We start from the raw sequence: 27,495 nt of genomic DNA on the forward strand, positions 1-27,495 counted from the left end.
CCCTTCAGAGAGTATAATATTATTTTGGGCATGGATTGGTTAGTCAGGCATCACGCCATGATTGACTGCAGACTAAAGACAGTCACTTTTGGTCTCCCTTTGTACAGTGATGTGCTAATACATGGGGAGAGGCATTTACTGCCATCAAACATCATTTCGGCTGCACTAGCCAGAAGAATGATCAGAAAGGGGTGTGAAGCATACTTGGCACATGTAATAGACACCCAAGTGGGGAGTCTAACACTGAAAGACATCCCTACTGTATGTGACTTTCCGGATGTATTTTTTGATGAATTGCCAGGATTACCTCCAGAAAGAGAGGTGCAGTTTGAAATTGATGTTATGCCTGGTGTGGACCCAATCTCCATAACACCATATAGAATGGCACCAGCAGAATTGAAAGAGTTGAAAGTGCAATTGCAAGAATTGCTTGACAACGGCTTTATCCGCCCTAGTGTGTCACCTTGGGGAGCGCCAGTATTGTTTGTAAAGAAGAAGGATGGCACTCTCTGCTTGTGTATTGATTATTGACAGTTGAATAAGGTGACTATAAAGAACAGATATCCATTGCCCCGCATTGATGACTTGTTTGATCAGTTGAGGGGTGCAGCTGTGTTCTCCAAAATTGACCTGAGATCAGGTTATTATCAGCTGAAAGTACAAGAGCAGAGTATTCCTAAAACTGCCTTCAGAACCCGTTATGGCCATTATGAGTTCTTGGTCATGCCATTCGGGTTAACTAATGCTCCGGCTGCTTTTATGAATCTGATGAACACTATCTTCATACCATACCTCGACCAGTTTGTTGTGGTATTCATAGATGATATATTAGTCTATTCGAGGAATGCAGATAGACATCTGCGGATTGTACTGCAGACTTTAAGGGAGAAACAACTATATGCCAAATTGTCGAAGTGTGAATTTTGGCTGAAGGAGATATTTTTCTTGGGGCATGTAGTATCAGAAGAGGGCATCAAGGTAGATCCAAGTAAGATCGAAGCTGTCCTTAATTGGAAGCCACCCAGAAATATCATAGAGATTCGCAGTTTTCTAGGGTTAGCTGGATACTACCATCGATTTGTGAAGGGATTCTCCATGTTGGCATCTCCATTGACCAAGCTACTTAGAAAGGATGTGAAATTTCAGTGGACGGACAAATGCCAGCAGAGTTTTGATGAATTGAAGAGATATTTGACTGAAGCTCCAGTCCTGACTTTACCTACTCCGGGTAAAGAATATACAGTATATACAGTATATAGTGATGCTTCTCACAATGGGTTAGGCTGTGTATTGATGCAAGATCGAAATGTCATTGCCTATGCATCACGCCAGCTAAAACCGCATGAGAGGAATTATCCAACACATGATTTGGAGCTTGCAGCTATTGTGTTTGCTTTTAAGATCTGGAGGCACTATTTGTATGGGGAAAGGTGTTACATCTACACTGATCATAAGAGTTTAAAGTATTTGGGCACCCAGAAAGAGCTGAATTTGAGATAGAGGAGATGGTTAGAGTTGATAAAAGACTACGATTGTCTGATAGACTATCAGCCAGGGAAAGCTAATGTTGTGGCTGATACCTTAAGTCGCAAGACTATAGCAAGTCTACGGGTTACTCCTTTGTCTTTGGTACATGAGTTGAGATCATTGCATGCCAGCTTAGAGATTAATGATGATGGGCAGACAGCAGTTGCATGGCATGTACAGCCAGTGTTGATTGATCAGATTAGAATGGCTGCTCAGAATGATCAGAAGCATCAGAAGTTGTTGGAAGAAGTCAAGCAGGGCAAGAAACCAGAATTCTCAATCAGAGATGATGGTCTACTGCTACACCAGGGCAGAATGTGTGTTCCTAATGATGTTGATTTGAGGCAGATTATTTTGAAGGAAGCACATGAGTCTCCTTTTGCCATGCACCCTGGTGGTACAAAAATGTATAGAGGGCTAAAGGAGCATTACTGGTGGATGAGTATGAAAAGAGATGTGACAGAGTTTATTTCTAAATGCCTAACTTGTCAGCAAGTAAAGGCAGAGCATCAAGTACCCGCTGGGTTGTTACATCCACTACCAGTGCCAGAATGGAAATGGGAAAGAATAACGATGGATTTTGTAATGGGACTTCCGCGGACACAGATGAGTCATGATGCAGTTTGGGTCATTGTTGACAGACTGACTAAATTTGCTCATTTTCTGCCAGTTCGGATGGACTACAGTTTAGAAAGATTGGCCAAGTTATACATCAATGAGATTGTGAGACTGCATGGAGTGCCAGTATACATCGTGTCAGACAGAGATCCTAGGTTCACTTCTAGATTCTGGGGTAGTCTTCAGAGAGCCCTAGGAACTAGATTGGACTTCAGTACTGCATTCCATCCACAGACAGATGGCCAGTCTGAGAGGGTAATTCAGATCTTGGAGGACATGCTACGGGCTTGTGTGAGTGAGTTTGAGGGCAGTTGGGATACACACTTGCCTTTGATTGAGTTTGCTTACAACAACAGCTACCAATCAAGCATTGGGATGCCTCCATATGAAGCTTTGTATGGCAGAAAATGTAGAACCCCGTTGTGTTGGGATGACATGGGTGAAAGAAAAATGATTGGACCCGAAATTGTTCAGCAAACTGAGGAGAAGATCAGGGTGATCCGAGATCGACTTAAGACTGCATCAGACCGTCAGAAGTCCTATATTGATTTGAAAAGAAGGGATATTGAATATGCAGTGGGTGAGAAAGTTTTCCTCAAGGTTTCTCCTTGGAAGAGGATTATGAGATTCGGCAGAAAAAGGAAACTAAGTCCTCGTTTTATCGGGCCATATGAGGTATTGGAAAGAGTGGGTCCTTTGGCATATCGGTTGGCACTACCTCCAGAGTTGGAAAAGATACATAATGTCTTCCATGTGTCTATGTTGAGGAGGTATCGATCAGACCCATCTCATGTACTACCAGTAGAGGAAATTGAAGTAAATCCAGACCTCACATATGAAGAAGAACCCATAGAGATTCTGGCTTATGAGGTGAAGCAGCTACGAAACAAGCAGATACCGTTGGTAAAAGTGCTGTGGAACCATCATTCGGGCCAGGAGGCTACTTGGGAACGAGAAGAGGACATGAGGAGATAGCACCCACAGCTGTTCAGAGATTGATACCAGGTAAAATTTCGAGACGAAATTTATTTAAGGGGGGGAGAATTGTAACACCCCTATTTGTAAAACCTGGTATATTTCACTGTTCCGGTGACCGATGTCGGTCCGGACAATTAAGGGGATTAGAACCACACTTAAGACAACTAGATAAACCATAAAAACAAATAATTAGTAATGTTCAATTAGTTAAGTATAAACAAGAAAAACAGAACAGAAGAAGTTAAACGAGCCGAGAGTCACAGCGATGGGTGACCTTCTCGGGAATGACTGCGAAGTCATTTTAAACTCAAATTTCGAACCGTAAAATGTGACGTTGCGGTCCTTAGGACCATTATGAACACAGTGGAAAAGAGAAAATCACAAAAAAGAACTATTAAGCCAGTCAAATAATTAGGTCAGGGAGCCGGAAGAAATATGAAATTATTTGCAAACTGGGATGAACCGGCGAGGGGCAATTTGGTCAATTGACCCCGAGAGCTGACTCCTGACCTAACTGTCAAATAAAATCAGAGAAAAGAAAATTTCGGGATCAAGAATTAAATTAAAGAACTATTGAATAATTAAAGAAAAAGAAAAAGAATAAAAATGATACTTATTACATCATGATAATGACATCATCTAAGATGTCAAAATTAATTTTAATTTTCCAACCTTTTTTGACCAAGTCAATTATGGGCATAAAAACAAAAATTGAAAAGCCAAATTTTATCTCTTCTTCTTCTTTTTTTTCTCTCTTTCCCGTAGCTCCTCATCCCTCCCCCTTTTCTCACTAAATCCTCCATGGCTACTTAATTTCAAGCTTTTAAAGCTTGAATCAACCCCATAAATCCCATAATTTTCCTAAATAAAACTTGTTCTTAGATCTTGGCAAGCCTATTGAGAAGGAAATTTGAAGGAAAATAAAAGGGAAATTGAATCTTGGGGAAACTTCACAAGAGGTTAGTGACAAATTCTTCAAATTATCTATTGAATCTTTGTTTAAGTAATTTATATAAGTTAGAAATTAACTTTAAATGGAAAGAAAACAATTATGAGGGACTATATATGAGTTCAACCAGCTAGGGTTTATGTTTGAAATGAGTGATTTGATGCAAATTAGAAAGTAGTTAAGTGAGAATAAGTGAATGAGAACTAAATATGCATTTATAATTCAATAAATGAACTAAACATGGAAGTTAGGGTTTTGCACTTATGGTTTATGAACCAAAAATGTAAGAAATGAGTAAATGGTGTCTTGGACCTATTGTGAAGTGAAAATGGTCAATAATGACCAAAGGAGATGTGTGGGAATTGTTAGAATGAAAGTCAAATTCGTAGGGTAAATGGTCATGCTGCTGGCAGCATGAGCAAGCCAACTTTGAAGGACCAAAACAGAAATTTTACAAGTCCAATTGATATGAAACCAATTGGGGATGAAAATAGACATAAAATGACACAATTTTCGTTAAGGAACCATGCCCAAAAACTGACCAAAACCTAGTGAATCAATTGACCAAAGTTGGTTAAGAGCAGTCTGCCACTGCACAAACTGACCAAATGAACAGTTGGTCATAACTCGAGCTAGGAAGGTCAAAATGACCTGAAATTTTACTAGTAATTAGATAAGATATAGATCTAAAACTTTTATGAAGAACACCAACCCAAATTATGCCATTAACCTAATCAAATTATTGAGCAAAGTTGAGTTACTGAACCTGTAAAACTGCAGCATTGCCATTTGAACAGTAAAGTTTCAATGGCTATAACTCTCTCTAGAAAACTCCGATTTAGGTGAATCTTGAACCGATGGAAACCTTAGACATAGTAGAACATTTCGTATGAAGGAAATTAGACCAAATTATGGACTTAACTTGATCAAATTATTAAACGAATTTGGATCAAAAATCTGCCAGAACCAAAAATTGCAGCATGAACAGTGCACATGAACAGTAACTGTATTTTGGCTATAACTTGAGCTACAAAACTCCAATTGGGGTGATTCAAAAAGGAGAATAAACTTAAGACAATGAAGAACATTTTCTATGAAGAAAGGTTTGCCAAATTCCAACAATAAAGTGACCAATGGAACAGTGCAACTTAGGACTCCAAAACTGAAATTTACCAAATTTACCTAAAAGACTTAGGATTTGAGTAAACAACCAAAACCAACAAGTTTAGTGACCAAAATGTGGTATGTGGGTGAAGTTGGAGTTCCCATACCTATTAAGCCTTAGAAAGTCAACTATTTGACTTGAATAGTGTAGTGAATAGTAACCCGAAACACAAAAATTTCGAGAACGTCGAATTTAACACGTTAGAACTAGGTAAATGTGAAGCTAAATTTATTTTGGATTTATGTTAAGTTCTAGTACTGAAACATTGTAAAATTGTGTATTTCAGTTGAAAAGAATACCGGGAAAAAACCCAAGGAACCGAGTCAAGGCCAAGAGGCGACTCGCTTGAGGTTTGTGCACAACGTATATTTTTTATAATCATCTTTTGCATACTGTTTTGAATAATGTGAAATATTGAATTATGGCATTCTTGTGATGTTTTGATTTAAATTGTTGAAAGTTATTATGTATATTGAAATGACAATGTTTAGCAAATTGTTAAGATAAGTTTTGAAACCACAGTGTCATGACCATATATTTGAACACCTCACTAGCACGACTAGTGAAGGTAATTAGTTTCGAATTTTGATTCCTTCTCTGGAGAAGTGTTGAGGTGTGCCAGTAGAAGAGGATGTGAATGGATATCCATATATTTGAGCTAGCTAGCCTTGTGATGTGATTTCTCTTTAGCCTTTGGCTATTGAGATTCTATTTGTTTCGAATGGCATGATCTAACTGTGGGTTTTACGAAATGTGTTTTGATACTTTGAAATGAACTTGGTTGCATTTAAATTCTCACAATGCATGATTTGTACTTAATTCTCATGTTCAGCCAAATTTTTAAATAAATGTGATTTAAGTTTTGCATAAAGATTATTTTAGTATGTTGTGCACCACTGAGTCCTAGTACTCAGCGATAGCTTCTATTGCTGTCGCAGATACAGAGACTAGAGGAGCAGCAGAAATTTCTTGAGGTGTGAGGAGCTATCAGCTTAAAGTCTTCGGGTATAATTTATACCCTAACTGTAAATATTTCTTTTGATGTATATATTGCACATAAATATATGGACATGTAAAAATGGGTCTTGAGCAGTTTGTATAAAATTTGTATAAAGTTGTAATATATATTGTAGTTTGAAACTATCTTAATGTAAATTTTGTAAGGATGTATATAAATTATTTTGTCTCTAATGAAATATGAGTACAACTATTTTATTTAATGTAAATGAAATGTGTTGTTAGTATGCTGAGGATTATTGAATTTTGAACTTGAGAAATTTATTGAAATGATTGTGAAATTGATTGAGTTTGATTGTGAAATTGAAGTAGTAGTTGAGAAATTTTTTTAGAAGTGCTTTTTACAGGTATTTGAAGAACTGGTTTCTCAAAATACAGACAGAACTCTGTCAAAATTTTTATAAAATTTGCGGATAAATAAAATGGGCCAAAATTTCCAACTAGCCTTCCACTTAATTACATGTTTTAAATACTTATTAGAAATGCTCACCACTTATCAAAAATAAGAAAATTGTTTTAAAATTCCTTGTAGGGTACTTAATGAGTTATCGGTAGGTGAAGTTTGGTAGTTCATTAGGTATTCTACGGGATCATGTTATGCCTTACAGAGGGGTAAGGTGCGACATAATATGTGAGTGATCTGCTGTAATATAAGTTTGCTAAGAAATCTTTAAAGAATATTAGCTAACTTGTTTGTGTACTCGTGAAATTAGTTTACTAAGTTGTATGCTAATATTGCGTGACTAAACTTAGTTTGCTATATCATGTACTGTTCAAATTTCAAACCGAAAGGTGATTGTTCTTGAAATTTTCTGCGTGTCCAGCAATGCATTTATCTTTTCACATTTGATATCACACTCTCAGTGCTGTGTCAGACATGTAGAAATGTTTATTTGTGCATATAGGGATAGATAGACTTGTTTGAAATATAAAATAATAATAAAAAGAAAAAAAGGAAAAAGGTTCAGTTGAAAGTACAGTGAAACTGAAAAGCGCGGGACTCAAGAGGACTTAAACCCTCTGCCACACGAAACCCCCACGCTCTCTCTCCTCTGCATCGATTCCCGACAGCTCCCACAATCAACCCATTCTCTCTTTCCGGCAAAATATACCCTAACCCATCAAATATCTCGACTCTCCTTTCCTCTTCCACTCTTCACTCACCGGAAAACCATTATCAGATTTCATTTTTATGGCTCGCGCTAAACGAAAGTCCTCTGTTGCTGCGGTTTCTTCGTCTTCCTCCTCAGCCTCCGACGATGTCCCTGTCACGGCATTGCGAAAGAAATTGAAAGAAAAGCAAAACTTACCTGCATCGAAATCAGCTAGTGAGTCTTCAAATCCATCCAAGGGTGTCGAACCCCCTATATCGACGCCAGAAAAGAAAAAGAAGGGACAAACGCAAGGGATTGATACCCAGCGAAAAATGCGTGCCGTAAAATCTTCGGGTTCAGTGGATAAAGCACTGTTAGATTGCAAATTTATCAAATGGGAGTACTTCAATCAGGTAAACTTTCAATTCAAAGAGCTTTTTGAGTTTCAAGGATGGTTGGATGTGTGTGAATGTGCAAATGAGTATTACCCTAGGCTTGTTCAAGAGTTTTACAGGACCTTGAGAACAGTTGATGATGAGGATAAATTTGAAGTGATTTTAAATAACAGTACATATGGGGTTTCTGTTGAACTGATAGCTACGGCTTTAAAATTGCCCAATGATAGAAATAAAATTTTCACACATAAGGATGTTGCTAGGGTAGCAGGATTCAATTTGGTTGAGTTTGAAAATGAGGTGTTCCCTGCTAACACTGCTAAAATTAAAAAGTCCACTAGCACAAAAGCACTTCAACATATCAAAATCATTCACAGTATGGTGAACTACATTTTCTGTCCTAAATCTGGAAGCTATGGTTATTTGAGTCACTTGGACATGTGTATTATGTGGTACATTGTGAATAAAGTTAGGATGAATTTGGCTTATTTAATTTTCAAGAACATGTGCAAAGCTTATGGGATTGGAAAACTGCCGTATGCACATCTTTTGTCTGCTGTGTTTAAAGAGCTGAATGTGAATGTCTCTAAGGAAAGCTCTAGGACTGATTTGATGGTGCTTAGAGAAATACACTCGCATAATCGATGGGAGAAAGAAAAGGTTTGAAAAGGGTGGTTCCTCCTCTGCTAAGGTTGGTTCTGATTCTGCTAGTGAATTTTTTAGTGAAATTCAAGGGATAAAAGCTACTGTCAATGAACAATTTAGTTCAACTAATCAGTCCCTTGACATTCTGAGAAAATATGTGGATGTGGTTGACTACAAAGTGAGTCACCTGCTCACTCAAAATGAGGAATTGAAGAGGCTAATTATGGATCTTCAGCAGGCCAAAGAAACTGGTGTTCCAACTAAAGTTGAGGCTGCTACTCAAGTCTCTGCTGATAAGGGTGAAAGCAATAAGGTTGGTGAGTCTCCTGCTGCTATGGCACATGAAAGTGACCATGTAGCTGAACTTGAGCTTGAACCTGCTACTGAATAGGTTGAACATGCTACTGAACAGGTCATTGAACCTGAAATTGGCCTTGCAGCTAATATACATACTGAGCATGATGGTGAAAAGATTGTAGAAACTGAAGGTGAGCTACCAAAGGATGGTGAAAAGGTTTTAGAATCTGAAAAAGTTGTTGAAACTGCTGTTGAAACTGCTGCTGCCCCTACACAGCAAAAGGAAGCTTCTCTCAAGGATCACCAAGAGAGTGCTCCAACTCAGCTATCTGCAGTTGCTGCCCCTGCAGCCAAGAAAGGGAGAAAAAGGACTAAATCCACCGTGTCAAACCCATACCAGACCCTAGCTGCTGCTCTTCAACCACCATCTGATGAAGATGAGTCACAGAAGGATGATCAAGTGGCTGACCAAGAATCTCAGCCCCCTGCTGCTAAACCCACCAGGAAGAAGTTGGTGCCTTCCAAATCCACTCGAAGGAGCAAAAGACTTAAATGATTCCCATATAATCTGGATTTTTAGTTTTCTATCTGCATATTTAGTTTACTAGTCTGTTTGCTAATATTGGTTTTTAGTTTGCTACTGTTTACCTTACTGCGCTTAAATTTGGGCTAACATGATTCTTTTTGGTTATTTTCTCCTGTTTCCTTTTTGATTGATGACAAAAAGGGGGAGAATAGAATGGATAAGGATATGTGAATATGTGTGTGAATATGTGTTTATAGGATGGATATGAATGTGTTGATATGAATGTGTTGATACTTGTGTTGATGGATATGTGTTTATACTGGATATGTGTTTATACTTGTGTTTATACTTGTGACAAATGAAAATGCTTTTTTGAGAATATTGTGAACATGCTTTATAGCATAAACTCAGGGGGAGCTTGTGTACAGAAAATAGATTTCTTGGAAATTATGTGCATATATTTAGGGGGAGCATTTTCGGTATACTATACTGCTTGGATTCACATACTCACATAAACTTTCACACACTTTTATTTTTTATTGTTGATTCAGTTGAGTTTTGTCATCATCAAAAAGGGGGAGATTGTTGACCCCGTGTAGCTCAAAATGAGCATTGATTTTGATGATAACAAAACTCAAAGGGAATCTATCTAACCCAACTTTAAAGTGATGTGTAGATTCTTTGTCTTATTACTAAAGAATTCTTGAAGTTGCATCTAAGGAGAAAGGATACTCAAAGGCATTTCAAGACAAATTTTAAATGAGAAAAGGACAAAATTATGGAAGCCAAGACTCAAAGAAAATGTATGAAAGGCACAGTATTAAAGATTGAGTCTTAGGTCTTTTGTGAAAAGAATGGATGAGAATTTAGTCATATGGAGCTCAAAAATGAAATTTTATTTTCTGATTACTTTTTCTCATCATGACCTTGGATACTACCATTGAAATATTTTTTAAGGTCTAAATCATTTGACATTGCAAGTTGAGATATGCAGCTGTTGACTTAGTTTGCTAACTAATTTGCTAAATTTTTTAGTTTGCTAATGAGTTTGCTAAAAATGTTAGTTTACTAACCAGTTTACTGACTGCTCCTAAAATTTCATTAGTTTGCTAATTTATCAGAGCTGCTCAACTTCGCACAAAAGGATAAAATAACGGCTATTTTGTCTTGGGCAGTGTGTATAACGTTCCAAAAGGGTTTCAAACGGTCTAAAATGATTTGGGACTATAAATACACATTCTTCACTTCATTTACACTTGATGAAAGCCTACATTTGAACTCCAACTTTGATTTTTCATTATTGCTTTCATTCAAGAGCTTTAAAGATTTTGAGCTACCATTAGCAAATCAACTCATCTCTTCTTTATAGTTTGATTTGTATTGAGTAAGAGTGAGTGTTGAAACATTAAATTGCATTTAAGAGAGGTTGTACAAGCACCTATTGAAGCTTGAGAGAGAAAGTGCTTGTGATAGCACTTGTGAAGGTTTCAAGCTACCTTGGTAAAAGCTTGGTGTTGAAAAGTTGTAAAGGGCTTTTGGTCTCTTGCCTTCAAAAGAGCAAATAGTGGAGAGAAGACTCAAAGAGGGTTCTTTGAGAGAGTGGATGTAGGCTAGTTAAGCCGAACCACTATAAAAATCATTGTGTTTGATCTCTCTAACCTTGACCTCCTTACTTTTGTGCAATTTAAATTTTTCTTGTTATACATGATATTGAATATTGGTTGAATAGATTGAATTGATAAACTTAAGAATATATTGAGTGACATGAGAAATTAGTTGTATATCGTATGATGCATGTTTTGTTAGATATTGCCATATACATTGATTGAGGCTTGAATTGCAACTTAGGAACTCATTGTTGAAACACATATCACTATCATTTTGTATAGAGAAGCATCTAGTTGAATAAAGCCACAATTTTTCATTAGGCTACAAGCAAGGGCCGAAAAATTGTTAAAGTCCAATTCACCCCCCCCCCCCCCTCTTAGACTATTTTGAGACAATATTTCTATTATGCGATCACAAATTAAATGATATTTCATAATTTGGATTTTTATTTCTCTCCTTTATACCATTAAATTTAAAAAATATATATTCATTTTTATATGTACAAATATATAAAATTAATTATTTTAACATTTATGTAAAATTTGGATTCATCAATTTAAATATACATTTATCTTTATCTTATATGTGATATTAAATGATTATTTACTTATTTTGCTGTTTTATTAATCTTTAATTTTTCATACATATTTATGTTAGTATGCTATCAAGAGTAACTCTTTGTGGTTTATGTTTATATTTTTTTCTTTGGGATCTATAAATCTTATGTGAGAATTTAGCATAATATTTTCCTACCACTTGATTTTTATTCCTTTAAATAAAGATTTTATATTTTAAAGTTATGTAATAATAATTGAAACCATGTATATGTAATGTTTTGTGTAATCTTTATTTTATATATAATAATTAGAGTTTATAATATGAATGATTTTTTTTTAATCAACAAATTGAAAGACTCTGATATCATGTTAAGGAACCACTCAATTTAAAAACTTAATGAAAGTAATACATGCTTGAATTGGGAGTGGTATTCAAATAAAGTCATTCCAACAATAATGACTAGCTAAGATTCGAACCTCTGAATTTGCAGGTAAAATCTACCTCGCATTAACTACATGTCACTAATTCAATCTCTAGTTGAATATGAATGATGTTTTATTGATATATATTATCATAGGTCTCTCAATGAAATTTTTTTTTATTTTGCTGAAGTTAAATTCTTTATTATTTTGATATTGGTTTAATCTGAGAAATTCTTAACTAGATCCGGTCTATTATAAAATCAAGATATAATCATGTGAGACCCATATATTTAAAAGTGAATCCTATCATATATTTTATATCTTGGATCATAATAGACTAGAATTAGAAAAGAAAAATCCTAATAAATCAATAATCGTACAGTTTTCTCAAGAATTTATATTAAAATAGTCTTTTTTTTCTTTTAAATAGAAAAAGTAAAAAAAAAAAAAAAAGGAAAAAGAAAGGTTACATATTTATATATTTCTCTGTTTTGTATTGTACTTTATAAAACAAAAAATAATTAATGATTAGTTAAAAAAATAATTAATAATAAAGGGTCTGAAATCTTAAAGTGAAGCCATGAGAGTGCATGCAATTGCAAGTACATACAATGTGATCCTGCCAAGCAAGTCCACCCCACCGCAGAGATAAAGTCGGAGAGAGATTCCAGAACCTGCCACACTTAGGTCCATTTCTTTTGGAGCAAATTTGCAAAGTGCTTCACTTTTTACAAGTTGCTGCTTGTATATTTTATTTCTATTTTATTAAATTATAGGATCATAGTTATTAATTAATGAATTAATAAAGTTAAGCTCATAAAACTTATGTAAAAATTTGCCTCAGCTGCCACTGTAGAGGATATGCTTTGGCTCTCTCAATGCTTCTTGAAAGTCATTAGCCCAGTATTGGGAATTCAATAATTGTAGCACTTCTTATCTTTGAAAAATTTTTCCTTGTGCAAGAAAAATAAAGTTGAAATTAAGAGGCCTGACAAAGAATGTGACGTCCCACTTGGTTTAAAAACAATGGAAAAAAGGTTTTTATAATCGTTAACTCAATTATTAAAATAATTTAAATTTTAGTCAAGTGGTTTGAGTCTGACCATTATTTGGATTAATTTAACTTGTTAGACTTGTCATGGATTGGAGCAAGGAAATGATTGATCACTTGTGATTATATATAATAAATTAAATCCAAACAAGAATTTGAGAATAAGGTGTTTAGGATTATGAGGTTTGGACTTCAGAGTCCGATAGAAACCAATTATAACAAAGATAATAATAATAATAATAACGGAAGCCAGAGTAGAGCTCGTGAAAAAGAGCATCAATTGGTGGAGTGAGGAATGGTCCTGGTAGAGCTCGTGATAAAGAGCATCAATTGGTGAAGTGAGGAATAGTCCCAGAAGACAAAGTGGCCTTGGCAGCCGGAGCAGGTTCAACGGTTGGCGAAGGGGTCACAGGCTTTCCCAAAAGCTCAGCAGGCAAATCAGGTATCCCCTTCAAATAGAAAGTATAAAAAAGCTTGAAAGGAAATACTATTTGCTTTAGCTTCACCTGTCCATATACTCCTTCAAAGATCCCAGACCCACCAGTCACTGCCAAATACGTATCCTCATACGTTAGATATGCTCCTTGCACAGATATGTGCCCATAATCACCCAAGTAGAAGCTGTATGTTGCTTCGTATCTATCACCTTTCTTTTCTGCCACGTGCTGGATAAGCACACATAGACCAGCAGTAATACCTAATCTCTTCTTTAAGTCTCCAGAGTAGAGCTTGTTGGTGAAGGGCACTAGGTCACCCAGAGATGATTCTGGTTTTTTACTCAGTTTTAGGACTGCTGGGCTGTCTCTATCTCGCTCGTTGATTTCATACACATTTAGTTCTTGAACTTTCGCTGAAGAAAAAAAAAACACATAAGCTACTGATCAATTATAGTTGTTAAATATAAGATATTTAATTTTCAATGTAAATTTCTTTTGTTAATTTGAGAGAAATAAGGTGCATGATGATTACTTGGCTCTCGAGATTCTGGTGAGAACTTAGGTTTGTTGAAGGAGAAAGCTGTAGTGGCAATGCTCTTGGAGCTTCTTCTTGATGAGAAACAATATTCCTGATGAGATGTGGAGAGTTTCAACTTTTGGATTGAAAAGGCATGTGAGTGAACAAAACCCAGTTGTTTTGGTGACTGAAAAAATGATGAGTTGGATTTTAGGTTGGGGAATTTGAGAGAAGAAGTTGGCTTGAGACAGCTTGAAGAGGCCATTGATGGCAGATGAGATAGCTTGAGAAAAGGATGAATTAATTTAAGATGCCTAACAGATGCAAGTAGATATATCCACAATTCAAATGAAGGAATGGTAGACAAGCATTTTTATAGGCATAAAAAGATTAAGGTAGGATTTTTGAAGCATTTTGTTGACCAAAACTTTTAGGTTACATCTCGGAAAGTATTGATAGAGAAATGGAGGGTTTAGAATTGTCAGCACCTTTGAGAATTTCCCAATTAATCCGTCATTTTTTTTTATGTAAGAGAGAGAAAGAATTAATTAATTGGTTAATCTCTAATCACATCCTTATCACGTTTCTGTTTAAATTTTTATTAAATTGAAGAATTTTGTTTTTTTTTTTTTACTTAAACTTGACGTATTATGAATTTAAAATATAAGATATATAATATAACATATCTTGATTTTACATATCTATGTCTTAAGTTCATAATAAATTAAGAATAAATTGTGTTGCATACACAATTTATATTGGATGTTGAATTTATCATGTGATAATAATTTCAGACATTAATTAATTTATAATGGGTGATTATTTTTTTTTTATTTTAGGAAGTCTTAGTATTAAAGAATATAATTTTAATTGCTAATTTTACATTTAAAATTTAGATTTAAATATTTTTTATTATATAATTAATGATAATACAAAATTATACAAATATAATAAATTATCATACAAGTATAATAAATGTATAAATACATTTAATTTCGTTATGCATGCCCCTATTTTATCACTTAAATAAAATTATTAAATGACGGTTGATGGGTTGAACTAGGGTGGCCATGATCTGGTTTCGAACTGGAACATGTTTGGTGCCATGATCTGGTTTCGAACTGGAACATGTTTGGTCAAAATCAGACTAAAACAGGTTAAAATAGAAATTGGTTTCAAACCGGATCAAAACCGCTCTTCTGCGATTTGGTTTAGGTTTATATTTTTTAGAAATCATGAACCGATGGTTCCGAACCGAAGGTCTCGAACCAGACTAAATCGACGATTTAAATATAAAAAAAATTTAATAAATACCTCAACTCACTCCTAATTTATTTATATAAATATTAATTTTTTTTTCAATTATTCTCTGGACTCTCTTTAATTCTCAATGCTTTTTCAATTTCTCTTAAATTCTCAAAATAATTTTTTTTATACTCTTTTTAATTCCTAATAGTATCTTAATTTCTCTACTTTATTATTTTAGACATTTACTTTAATTTTAATATTATTTCAATTACTTGTTATTATTTTATATCTTCAATAAAATTTTCAATACCTTTTGTTTTAATTTTTTTTCTCTTTTATACTTTTTTAATTATCAAATTATCATACAATTTTTCAAAAAAGCTTAAGCGATAGAATTGGAAACTTTGATTTCTCTAAGTTCCAATATGATAAATAAGCAAAACTAATTTAATGCAACTTTTTTTAATTTCTTTTAAAAAATTAATTTTATCTCTAATTTTTTATTAAATTCAAGTCTTTTTATGTCAAATTTTTCTTAAAGAAAAATTAATTTCATTCTTTTGTTTTCTTATTTTATTTTAATTGGAAGATTTCTAAAAAAATTCAAATGTTTTTATAAATATAACTTAATTCTAAATCAATAAAATATTTTCACTTATTTTTTTTTTGTCTAAACTACCTCTAAATCGCCCTCCAAATTATTTTAAACCATCATTTTTCAAGTTGTTCTTCAAATTATTTTAAATTGAAACTTGAGTCAGAACTAACGATTCATTAACCGTCTTCGAAATCATCCCATAGCGATTTAATTCAGGTTCGTGGCTTCATTAAATTTGAATCAGAGCCGTAACCACCCCTATGTCCAACGCTTCATTATCTATTTTTCAACATATACAGTCACATCTGAATAGTGGTTGGTTTCTCTAATATTTTCTATAATGTATAATAGGTAGTCACATCTGAATAATGTCTAATTAGTATTTTAAACACAAATCGACCTCTATGGCTTTAAATGAAATTCCACTATCAATAATAAATTTATCAACATAGTTGAGAATTCAAACTTTGGGAAAAACTCATTAAATTTCATTAAAAGAATTAAAAATTAAAATGTAAAATAATAAACGTAGTAAAACCAAACATATATAAGAGCAAAAATACATGTGCCCAAAATGATATAGATTAAGAAACGTAATGGTGGATAATTGTCTATTGAGAAGGGAAGTCCTCCCAATTAATGGTGGTAAAAATTTTTTTTTAATAAAAACGGATTAAGATGGTGGCTAAAAATTATCAATAGTGTCATTTTACTGATTTCATTTGAAATAAATTATTTATAAAAAAAAATTTAATTAAATTTTTACGTAATTATATTTAATTTTAACATTTTTAAAAATAATTTTTTTAAATTAAAAAAAGTAATTTTTTTAATATAAAAATAAAAAAATTAATTAAATTAAATTTTTATAAAATTCTATATTCTAAATAAGGGGACTACAAAACCAAAGGTATTTTTTTCATTTAATTTTTTTTTTAGCATTTTGTTAAAGCTAGTCATAATTAATGTATGTTTATCGTTTTTGTTTATTTATTTATGATTTTTAAGTGAAATCTAATTAAGATTGCCTTGATTAATTTACAGTGTTGGTCTTTTTTTTTTAATTTTGATATTGTGAAAATTAAAAGCTATTTACAATGTTTATTTGTTTTTGGTTTGTCTATTGGAGAAACAATTAATGAACAATAATGTGAGTACATTGGCTAAATTTGTTGGCAAAACATAATTAAATATGAGAAGCGGGTGCGTTATTATTTACAATATAGTATAAATTTTACTTTCTATCTCTACCATTATGATGATACGAAATTCAGCTCTAATTTTAATAATACAATACAATATTTTATTTAAAAATTATTAGATAAGTTTCATATTTATTAATAATGATATTAATTAAAATAATATATAGATTTTGCGTTTGAATTTTAATTGAAGTTAAATAAATTTAAAAATAAAAAGAAGTTATATTTTTTGTTTGTTATTTGAATGGGTAATAAGATTATCAAACTTCCTTTTCTAACCTAGAATCAGTGAAGTGACTGTAAAATGGTATCGTAAACATTTTACAACTTACTTAAAAGCACCTTTCAAAAAAAATATAATCATATTTATATAAATACATAAATAAATTTTCATGTACACTTAAATATAAAAGGTTATAAAAAAGCTTTCCAATATATTTTTAAAATTTATATTCAAATTATTTAAATTTTAAGTGAAATATTTTTTCATCAAGCTATCAATATGGGAATAATTAAAATTATATACACATACATATACATATATAAATTTCACATTTGAAAACATAATTTCAAGTTTTCAACTCTGAAAATATGTAAATACAAATAATAGAAATATTTGATAAATAATATATAGAAATTAGATTATATTTATGATAATTGAAATATAACAAAAGATTTTCAAAACATAATATAAAAATTACAATGTATACATAATGATTGTAGTAGCAAAAATAATAATTATTACTATATTAAAAAACTTAAAAAATCTAGAAATGATGTTAAAATAAACAAATGATAATGATTTTATGAATTAAAAGGAAATATTTTAAATTGTAAAATTTTTATATATGTAAAATTGTAAAATCGTAAACTTGTAAAATTGCATTGCTTAAAATTTAATTTTACTATTTAAAATCGTGATTTTACCTCAATTTTATTTAATTTTAATTTTACATATGTTTTGACTCATTTTGATGATTTTAACTCGTAAAATCATATGAGTTAACTCGTATTGTAACAACTACTGTGATGGTATAACATCTCTCACATCCTAATGTAAGAATTCTTGGCGCTATACATCAAGAATTAAGACTTATATAAGTACAATTTGGCTTCCACTATATTCTTGTCAAAAAGTTTTAAAATACTTATGATTTGATTCAATCAAAATATATATATATTTAAAATTTTTTATTAAGAAATTATTTGGATAAAGAAGAATAATCTTTCGAATAATAACTTTTTTTTAAAAAAATTTAGATAAAAAAAAAAAAAACTTTTTGTAACACTAACATTTTAAGAATTTGTTACCTTTCTGTGTCCCATAAATTAAATCATTAAATTTCATGAAGAGAACAAGTCACACTACCAGACTCTATTGATAGAAGATCGTTACTTGTATTTGAAGTTCAAAATCTCAAACCAAATTGAGTCAACAATCCACACTATTTTAAACTACTAAAAAGTCCATCAAACATTGAAAGAAACAAAATAAAAATAAAACCCCATTAATGGGAGTCAAGACCAGCAATAAGGAGAGTATGACCCTGATAGAGAAAATCACATTCGTTCCTAATGGATGTAAATATGAGGAGATAAATCTAAATTTATTCTAAACAAACATAGATCTATGAATTTATTAAAAAAAATAGAAAATGACAAAAATAAAAGAAAAAAACCAATCTGGTGGTAGCCACTGCTGAGTTGTGGCTACCTAAAAAGGACATGAGAAAAAGAGAAAAAATATATGAAAAATGAGAAAGGGAAAGAGATTTTGTGGAATATTAAAATATTTAAATTTGAAAAATACTTAGATTAAATAAACAAAATCATCTGAATTGTTTGACTAGTCATGAAATTGGTTTTGCATATCACACATGGTTTTTAAAATTGCATGGAAGGTTAAAATTAAGTTGAGCCATCAATATATTTTACCAATAAGGCATGTGTGGTGCGTTTAGTTCAGGTAGGAAAAATAAGTTTCTGGTCACGTTCCTAACAAACTTTGGCTGCTAATAAATATTCACACATGCTAAGGAGATCAAGATATATAAATAAATATAAAAGGAAACTTACCAGAATTGAGACAAGAGAGCAGATTCAAAGGTTGGAGAAAACTCAAAAGCTGTCTTGGTGGAATGAACAGCAGAGCATATTGTTCAAAATAATTAGAAGCTGATTCACATGCAAGATTTAATAAGAAGCCTCCATCAAGACAAGTACGTTAGCCAATGATCGTAAACTTGAAAACCCCATTATTGTCTCATCATGGCCGAATGAGAAATTAAGAACGGAACTGACATAATTAAAATAGTTGTACTAAGCTATGCGGACCATGTGGATAAAGCAAGTGGCACAATATTAATATTAATATGACCTATATTGTCTCTCAGCTTGATGTGCTTCTTAATTTCTAATATGCAAAACAAATTAATTTAATAGGGGGAGAAAAATCGTTGGATAATTGAGTCAACCCGGCTCTTCAAAATAATAGCTTCTCTAAACTCTTGAATTGTAACAGTTACACGCAAGGGCATGACCATCAGCAATTAGAGATCCTTGCATGAAAGTTGAAAGATGACTCGTCTGTAAGAGAATCTTCAGTTCAATGATGAGCAGATCAAAACTTCAGATACGAGATGTTGCATCCAGTGAAATTATCACTGTAACCTCCAATTACATATATAGAAAACAGAAAAACAGACAGGTTAAACACATTGAATCGATGACTAAATATTTATTTATTTATAATTAGTTGTGATTGAAATTTAAATTCGACACCTTACAAGTTTAGAGATAATTCTCGTATTATTGAGCTAAATCTTAATGCCTAAAACATCTTTCAACATACAAATTAACATGTGCAGAAAATTATGAATGAATCTGAATGCATAAATGGGAGACATCACATATCCGTGCACAATAGGGCTGATTAGGGGGAAAAATGCTACAGAATCCTATTCTTAAATAGTCTTGGGGAAAATATTTTCTTCCTATTTAAGTGAAAAAAAAAAAAAAGTAAAATCGAAGGAATGAAAATCACCTAATCAAAAGTAACAGAGAATAACATTAAAAATTTATTTAGTATTACTGTTTGAATTGCTATTACAAAATGCATTATCTTAAAAATATTTATTGAAGATCGTAAATTTTAATTTAAATTTGACATTTTAATTATAAAAATTTCAAAATAATAAAATTACTTTTTCAAATTGTTTTTTTTTAACATTTAAAAGAGTGATTTTAAAAGTAGTTTCAAACAAGTTTTTTGACCTCTCAATCACAATTCCAAACACAGCCTTAGTGGCATCATGTAGCACATCTTGGCCAATCCAAAGATGGCGCATGAGCTTTAAGTCTGCCCTTGCTCACACATCAAAGCATGCTAAATCATATCCAGTTGTGTATGATGCTGAATCCCAAGTTTCTGGACCATTTTTCGCAAGAGTAGTCTAGGCTAGGCTGCTCAAGTAATTTAAAAGGAAATAGAATCAACTGTTTCGATATTTCGCAGTTAAATTTGTAATTCAGCCACCCAACTGAACATAACAACAGGATGTGTTCAGATAGTCACATGCAAATTCATAATAAAATTTCTGTAAGGTCAATCAGCATTTGTTTAGCCATAAATGGAAGCCATGTTTCTTCAAATTGCTTTCCCAATCCTAGGAATATAATGACAACAATAGTAACATACTCTGTAACTCTGTTCACCTAGGCCAGGCATTAAGCAATTGGTACTTCTGAAATCATGATAGTGCCAATATTAAATAGTTTAAACATTACAGAGCCATTTGAATGGAAATGGATTAGCATCTTTACCAGAATTGTATAACATGTAAAGTAATATCGAGGCAAAAACAGAAAGTGATTAACATTATTCAACATTTTGCCAAAATTTCCGCACCATACCAGTTGGTACTTGGTAATTAAAATGATATGTGTAAACTGTGCGGCAGGGCTGCCATCAGTTGTCAAAGTTGTCTATTTGTCAGGCTATCGTAAGAATTAGCTCTTCAGCAAAAAGATTCAAATAAATTGTTATAATCCAGTATAAAATAAAAAATAAGATCAATTTACAGCACTATCTCAAATCACTTTTCTCCCAAAATTATGACATACCTAGCAAGCTGAAAGGAATGCAGAATGGCCTTAAATGTTGTTTAGACTTTTCCATCTGCTAGCTCATAGGTTTAAGTTGAACACTTCAACACTGTAATGCAGTGAATAACATGCTACCCCTAACAGGCAAAACCCAACCAACGTACACCTCTCTTCGAAAAAAATTTAGACCAGCCACAAATGAATCCACTAATACAGCATTTTCACATCATACATGCCAAATGTAGTGTGTAATTTCATCTTCAGCTGCAAAATGCCGACATTCAATTTTGAATCACTTTGAATCATTTGAATCAATTTTTTATAAAATAATAATAACAATAATAATAATAAGGTACAAGCATGCTTATACATGAAACATAGATTCTAAAACAAATAGCCTTTAGTTAATGGTCAATGATTGCAAAGAATTTGTTACTGATTAAATTTTGATTATTCCACCATAACTCTTTAATGACTTTAAAGATCTGTTAATTAGCAAGCATTTGTCTTCCCAAAGTGATTGAAGAAAAGCACTTCCAATCCAAATCACTGATCAAAGATCAATTGAAGCAAGAGGAACAGAAATGCTAGCAATCCAAAATCAAGTGCAAGCAACAAAAAGAAAGCACGAGATAACTCAGACTCTGGACCGATATTCGAGAGCAACACCTCCTCTGCAGTTCCGAAAGCTTGAGGATGACGTTTACAGCAAGTAATTAAGAATTAATGTAAGCATACCTAAGAAATCCCTATAATGTTCATTAGTTATGAAATTATATTTAATGAACATGACAATTACCATTACTAAACAAAAGAGAGTTTCTACTACGCACACCAGACCTCAACATACAATGAAACAAGTCCAAATCACTAACTAAAAACATTTTTTTAGAAAAAAAAGGGGCGAAAATTCATATAAATTGAAGAACAACAGAAAGATAATACAAGCTCCTACACGTACCAATTTCCCTGCAAAGTCCCAAGACATGAGCTGCAAGTTCACAAGCAGCCCTCACACGAGCAATGCCTTCAGAATCATGAAATTGATGCTCGCTGGAGACCTCTGGTAAGACATCTGAATCAACTTCCACACACAAATACAAGCAATCGAACAACCAAAGGAAGTCCTGATTCTCATTGCTTCTTCTAGACCGGAAATCCTATTTGAGAACACGATGAGTTCCTTTCGAGAATCCGATTGCTTACCTGAAATTGAGCAAATACTACGAGCATAAATCATAATTTGGCTTCAAATTCAGCAAACTTACTTTACCTCTTCACTAGGACAAAAAGTAATCGGAGCTCCCATGCGCCATGCAAAGAGTTGATTTCGACCATGAAGAAGACGATGACGACGACGACGACGAGCGTTCGCCGTGTGGAGAAGGTGAGAGTTGGAGAAGCAGCACCATAGAGTGAAGCAGTGACGACAATATCTCCGTATGGCGCGCTAAACAGATGGAGAATTGAAGGTAACCGAAAAAAAGAGGGCTTCCCATTTTCGCTCGAATGATGGGTAAGGGCAAAGTGGGCTGGGCTTTCAGCCCGAAGTATTATAGATGGGCCAATTTGAAGCCCGAATGCAGAGGCTACTGACCCAAGCTGATTTAATTTGTAAATTTAGAGCACAAATAGATTTTTTTTTTTGTAATTTTATATGAATAATTTTTTTTTATAAACAAAAGATGAGCAATGTATTCACCGTTAAAATTAATACTTGAAAAATTAATTAAAAAATTATATTTCATTTAGATTCTATTAAAGGGTTGTATGCAAGTTTTTGTTAAAACAATAATTATATGTGAAAATTAATGCAACTTCATGGCAGAAATCAAGTCATAGACAAATTTGATTTAATTAATCGGGTAAGGGTTTAACCATCAATATCTCAACTTCTTGAAATTGATCCAACTGAATACTATGGTCATTAAATAGAAATGTTGGCTATAATGTTGAAAAATAATTGTAAAAAGTGTAAATAATAGTATTCTTAGTGTTATTCTCTTAATTGCTATAGAATTTAAGTCAATAAATTAAATCAAGTTAAATTTCAAGTCTTAATTTTTTTTTAGTTGAATTGAATTTGAATATACAGCATATTATATGGACTTAATTACTCTCTAAAACTATTACAAGAAAAAAAAAAAAAATAAAAAAAAAGGTCCAGTCAAATATGGCAAATAATGGTTATTGGGAGACAATATTCCGAAACCCATGTGGAGCAAAAAGGCTTGAAAAATCTCAACTTGATTAATAAATGTAGAAAAGTAAGAGAGAAAAATTAAATTAATGGACCCAACGGGGCATGTGAGGGAGAGATGATTATTTAATTAAAATGGTTTCCCAAGTCAATTATGTGACAAATATGCAGAATTGTTTGGTTTCTCTCACAATTCTTATACCCAATTGCACATAAAATAAAAATAAAATATTTGTTGAGATTCCTGAATATCAAATTTTATAGAAAGTTCAAGGAAAACACATAAAGATCAGAATCAATATATATATATATATATAAATAAAAAGAAGACTTAGGATCATAAATTTAAATCCTTGAAGTCATATGAAAATGTCAATGATGTTCTTCCTCGTGACATTTATGATTCATGGTAGAGTATTATCAATGATTTCTTCTGAAATTTCCAGGATTGACTGCAAATATTAATCGTTTGGGTTTGACAATTTTGGGTATTGATTAGCAATGTCAAAGTCACTTGTTTAATAAACTTTTGTATAGTTGCATGTTAAATATAGGGTTCAATAGCAGTCCACGTACGTACCATATGATTTTGATTTACACAACCCATGATAAATGTATTATCATCATTTACCATTCAAAATTAATGGATGTGTTAGGTTGTTGTTGTTGAGAGCACAGATCAATAATTGATATATACTGGTTCCTAATTAAATAAAATTTGTGATTTATTTCTTTTTTAATGGATTTATTCAACTCGATTTTACTTATTAAATAATATGCCTTTAGGCAGTCTAATTAGATGAAGTTACACTAATTGATCAATCAATTACACCTATTTGTGTATATATATATATATATAAAAAGACACCTATTTATGTAACTATGAATAATATTTTTCACTGAATTTGCCTTGCCCACTTGCCAGCTTGCAGTGTACTTGGTGAGCAAACCTTATTGGCCAAAACCCAGTGACCTCTAACGTCATTTGATCAAAGATAGCTCACCTTCCCCTAGTTAGTGACACCAATCTCATCACATCTACATCAACCCATCTCACATGGTTTAAATCAGGCCAAAAAGTAGAGTTGAGGAACTAAATTAAATTAAATTAAATAATTATAATTAAATTTATAAATGTTAATAATTAAATTAAAATGATAAGAAAATTAAACTGATTTAATTAAATTTAGTTTGAATCAATCTATTTAAGTTTTTAATAATTTTTTTTATTTAAAAATGATTCTTATCTTATTTCGTGATTTTTATTTAATTTGAACTTAATTTTTACTTAATTTTTTTTAAGTCAAAATAATAAAAAATCTTAAAAATTAAAAGCAAACCTAATAAAATTAGCCAATTAAATTTGTCAGAATAGAACCTATAGTGCTCAGCCCTACCAAAAAAAGTGTGCCAACATGCAATGAAGCATAATGCACTTCCTTATTTAGACAATGGACAAGTGACGACCATAATCCAATTAACGTAAACACGTTTTTGAAAAATATATATGGTTTAGTGTCCTTCCATCCATACCTACCCCTCACACTCTCCCTCTCTCTCACACGAGGATAAATTTGTCAACTTAAGAGGTATTTGGGGGAACATGAGGATATGAAACAAGTGATCTCAAAGTACATATGAACAGAACAAATTGACAGTTAATTATTTTTTCTATTTTTTTCATTTAAATTGTTGCACCTAATTTTTCAGCTTTTTTAGTTGTCTTGTAATATACAATTCACCTTTTGCAACTTGCAGCCAACACCACCTGCCTGCCTGCCCGCCCTTCTCTCATCCTCCGTCTGGAAACCCTTTAACAAAATACCCAAAAAAAAAAAAAAAAAGGAAAATTACAAAATGTTACAAAGCCCCAATTATCCTCTGTTTCTTAATACATTCTAATGATAACAGTTCCATTTCCCTCGTTCTCTTCCCATTACACCCACCAGCTCCTTCCGCCACACCACTGTTTCCAGGTACTTTAAAAATGTTGACCCCGAACAATCTCAGTATCTGAACCGGTTTGACCGAGCAAACCAACGAGTTCGACCCGGTTTTCACTTTCCAATCTATGTAAAGCTGCTTATCTGGTCCGGTCGACCTTTGAAAGCTGACAATGTCACCGGCTTTTAAGTTCTTCTCTTTGACGAACCGGCTCCACCCTTTTGTTAATACGTAGCTCTGGCTACTGTTCCAATAAGAGTAGCGAAATCTCCACACTTTGCCTGTAATATCCTCGAAATTTAACAGCACCCCTTTTGTGCTATTGCTTCCGCTCTGTAAAGGGAAGTATTTTTCTGCGTGTTGTTTGGGTATAACCAAGCGGTTCAGTTTCCCAACGTCGCTCGGGGTCACCGCTTTCTCGAAAAGCTGTTCACGTTCTTTCAGAACGCGTCCCGACCCAGAGAGTGCAACATTATTGGCGCCTGGGTTTCGATGCTGCTTTCCTTGCCCATCAATTCTGTAGTTTCGCTTGCTCTGTTCCAGTTCATCGTTGTACGTGTGTTTCCTGAGCATATCAACGACTTCAGCTTTGGAATGGGAGTTCAAGAAGGCGGTTTCGATATCGTCGTCCTCGATTTCGGCACCTTGAGGCTTGAAGTTAGTGATGGCATCGCGGCCACGGAATCTCTGGGCAGCGATGTCATAGGCTCTGGCAGCCTCGTCTTCCTCATTGAAAGTACCAAGCCAGACACGCTGATGCTTCTCGTAAATCTGGGCACCCCAGCGGCCGTTGGGTTGAGGGACAACGCCTTTATATTTAGAGGAGGGGAGTTTACGGGACTCAGCTTCGACGCCGGATTCAGAGTCGAGAATAACGCTAGAGCCGCTGCCAACACGGCAAAGAGGAGACTCGGGAAATTTAGTTGGCGGAGGAAAGGGAGAGACGGCGGACGTGGGGGAAATGGATATGGAGTCACTAGTAGCAGTACTCTCATCTGTGCAGCTTCCGTCCATATTTTTCTTTTCTGTTCTCTTCTCGTAGCTGATGCGGTTGGTTTAAAAGAAGAAGAAGGAGATGAGGTGTGTTTGTTGACCAATATCGTACAAGAACAAGAAAGAGAGGTATGAATTGGGTTGTGTTTGAGGAACGGGAGACTTACATATATATAAATAGATAGACAGTAGATAGGTATATAGAGGAAAACTAGGCCAAGTTGATGATGAAATATATAATTAAAATATATATATATATATATATACACATAAAAATAATATGTGGTTTTTAAAAAAAAATGGTAAAATATTAATGTAGAAGAGAAGGAAAGATATGGGGATGTGGGAGTGGTGGGTCAACCCAAAGAGGAAGGAAAGGGGGGATGGTAAGTAACTAGGAAGATTCACGGAGTGGGAAGGGTTGAGGTTGAGGGTCATAGTATGCGTGAGTTGTGGGCTGTGTATGTGAGGTGGGACCCATAACCAAAACAAGTTGATGGGGTTCACATGACTGTGGACCGTGTTTTAGTTAAGTTCATCCCCCCTGAGCTTTGCTGCTACTGCTGACCACCAGCAGGCCCTCATCTTCCGTCTCTCTCTTTACATTTGTCACAACATAACCCCAACCCAACTGTTTGTGAATAATTTAATAATATTATTTTTTTTACACGGAATATGTAAGGTCTTATCATCAAAATCTACTCTATTGTTTGTTGTCGCTTTTATCACTCCAATTAGAATCCAGATAAACATTGAGATACATATAGGGTAGGTGTTTGTGTTTCACTTCCCACTGGGGATGGGTAGTGGGGCCTTATAAGGAAGGAGATTTAATTAGAGGGCCAACGCCAAGGTCATGGATAGACATCAAAGATAGAGCCATGTCCAACTAGGAAAATTCCCGGATCATACCTGGCTTCATTTCATTCGTCCTCCTCTCACTCCCACCTTAGTTAATTTGTCTTTTTGGCCAGGTTCACGTTCGTTTCTCCCCAATCAATTCATTTCAATATTAATCCATTTTTTTTTCCCCTTAAATATCATCATTTCATTATTTTGCCCAACCAGCATTTGACAATTTCTGTCCCCCTCAAGTGGGTATTCCATTCCATCTCTTGTTTTTTTAACCTCTCGAGAATCTACTCATTCATGCACTCAACCCATTTCTAATTAATAGTAACACTTGCCCATGTTTTAATCTACACCATTGGATCACCCAAGGGTTTGTTCGGATTAGTTTCTCTCCATATCTTTTTGTGAGACCCAGATCTTTAAAAACAATCTCTACTATTTTCTTTTGTGGGCAGGAGAATCTAGTTAGCATTATCCTCCCTCTCTATATATCGTACACAACGGCGGGGGAAAAAAGAAAAACATGCAGTGATATTATAATAGTAGGTGA

General features: G+C 33.4%; 2 protein-coding genes and 1 long non-coding RNA gene across 11 annotated transcripts; all 3 read right to left on the minus strand.

The window, feature by feature from the left end:
• Positions 1–13,004: 13,004 nt before the first annotated feature.
• LOC110642243 (allene oxide cyclase, chloroplastic) lies at positions 13,005–14,164 on the minus strand. The gene is made up of 2 exons (XM_021794216.2): positions 13,820–14,164; positions 13,005–13,700 (listed from the first exon to the last, which is right to left on the minus strand). Exons 1-2 carry the CDS (start codon positions 14,067–14,069, stop codon positions 13,177–13,179), a joined length of 774 nt encoding a protein of 257 aa, XP_021649908.2. The 5' UTR covers positions 14,070–14,164; the 3' UTR covers positions 13,005–13,176.
• A 4,795-nt stretch (positions 14,165–18,959) lies between these two features.
• LOC110642241 (uncharacterized) lies at positions 18,960–22,545 on the minus strand. 9 transcript variants are annotated; one of them, XR_002492408.2, is made up of 3 exons: positions 21,912–22,445; positions 20,427–21,220; positions 18,960–19,515 (listed from the first exon to the last, which is right to left on the minus strand). It is a non-coding gene; the product is annotated as an uncharacterized LOC110642241 (long non-coding RNA). The 9 variants fall into 9 exon arrangements; XR_009142587.1 differs by having other exon boundaries at positions 18,960–19,522; XR_002492411.2 differs by having other exon boundaries at positions 18,960–20,866; positions 20,975–21,220; positions 21,912–22,444.
• Positions 22,546–24,807: 2,262 nt separating this feature from the next.
• Positions 24,808–26,331, minus strand: LOC110642253 (AP2/ERF and B3 domain-containing transcription factor RAV1). The gene has a single exon (XM_021794236.2). The coding sequence runs from the start codon at positions 26,112–26,114 to the stop codon at positions 25,017–25,019; it is 1,098 nt and encodes a 365-aa protein (XP_021649928.1). The 5' UTR covers positions 26,115–26,331; the 3' UTR covers positions 24,808–25,016.
• Between the last annotated feature and the right edge of the window lie 1,164 nt (positions 26,332–27,495).

The sequence above is a fragment of the Hevea brasiliensis genome, chromosome 13 (genome assembly GCF_030052815.1).
Source record: "Hevea brasiliensis isolate MT/VB/25A 57/8 chromosome 13, ASM3005281v1, whole genome shotgun sequence".
Taxonomy (NCBI): domain Eukaryota; kingdom Viridiplantae; phylum Streptophyta; class Magnoliopsida; order Malpighiales; family Euphorbiaceae; genus Hevea; species Hevea brasiliensis.

Excerpts from the sequence above, each read along its gene's own strand:
- LOC110642243 (XM_021794216.2), bottom strand. The coding sequence starts at position 14,069 with ATGGCCTCTTCAAGCTGTCTCAAGCCAACTTCTTCTCTCAAATTCCCC. Across the intron at positions 13,701-13,819 it reads ACCAGAATCTCGAGAGCCAA|CGAAAGTTCAAGAACTAAAT; the intron begins GTAATCATCATG and ends TTTTTTCTTCAG.
- LOC110642253 (XM_021794236.2), bottom strand. The coding sequence starts at position 26,114 with ATGGACGGAAGCTGCACAGATGAGAGTACTGCTACTAGTGACTCCATA.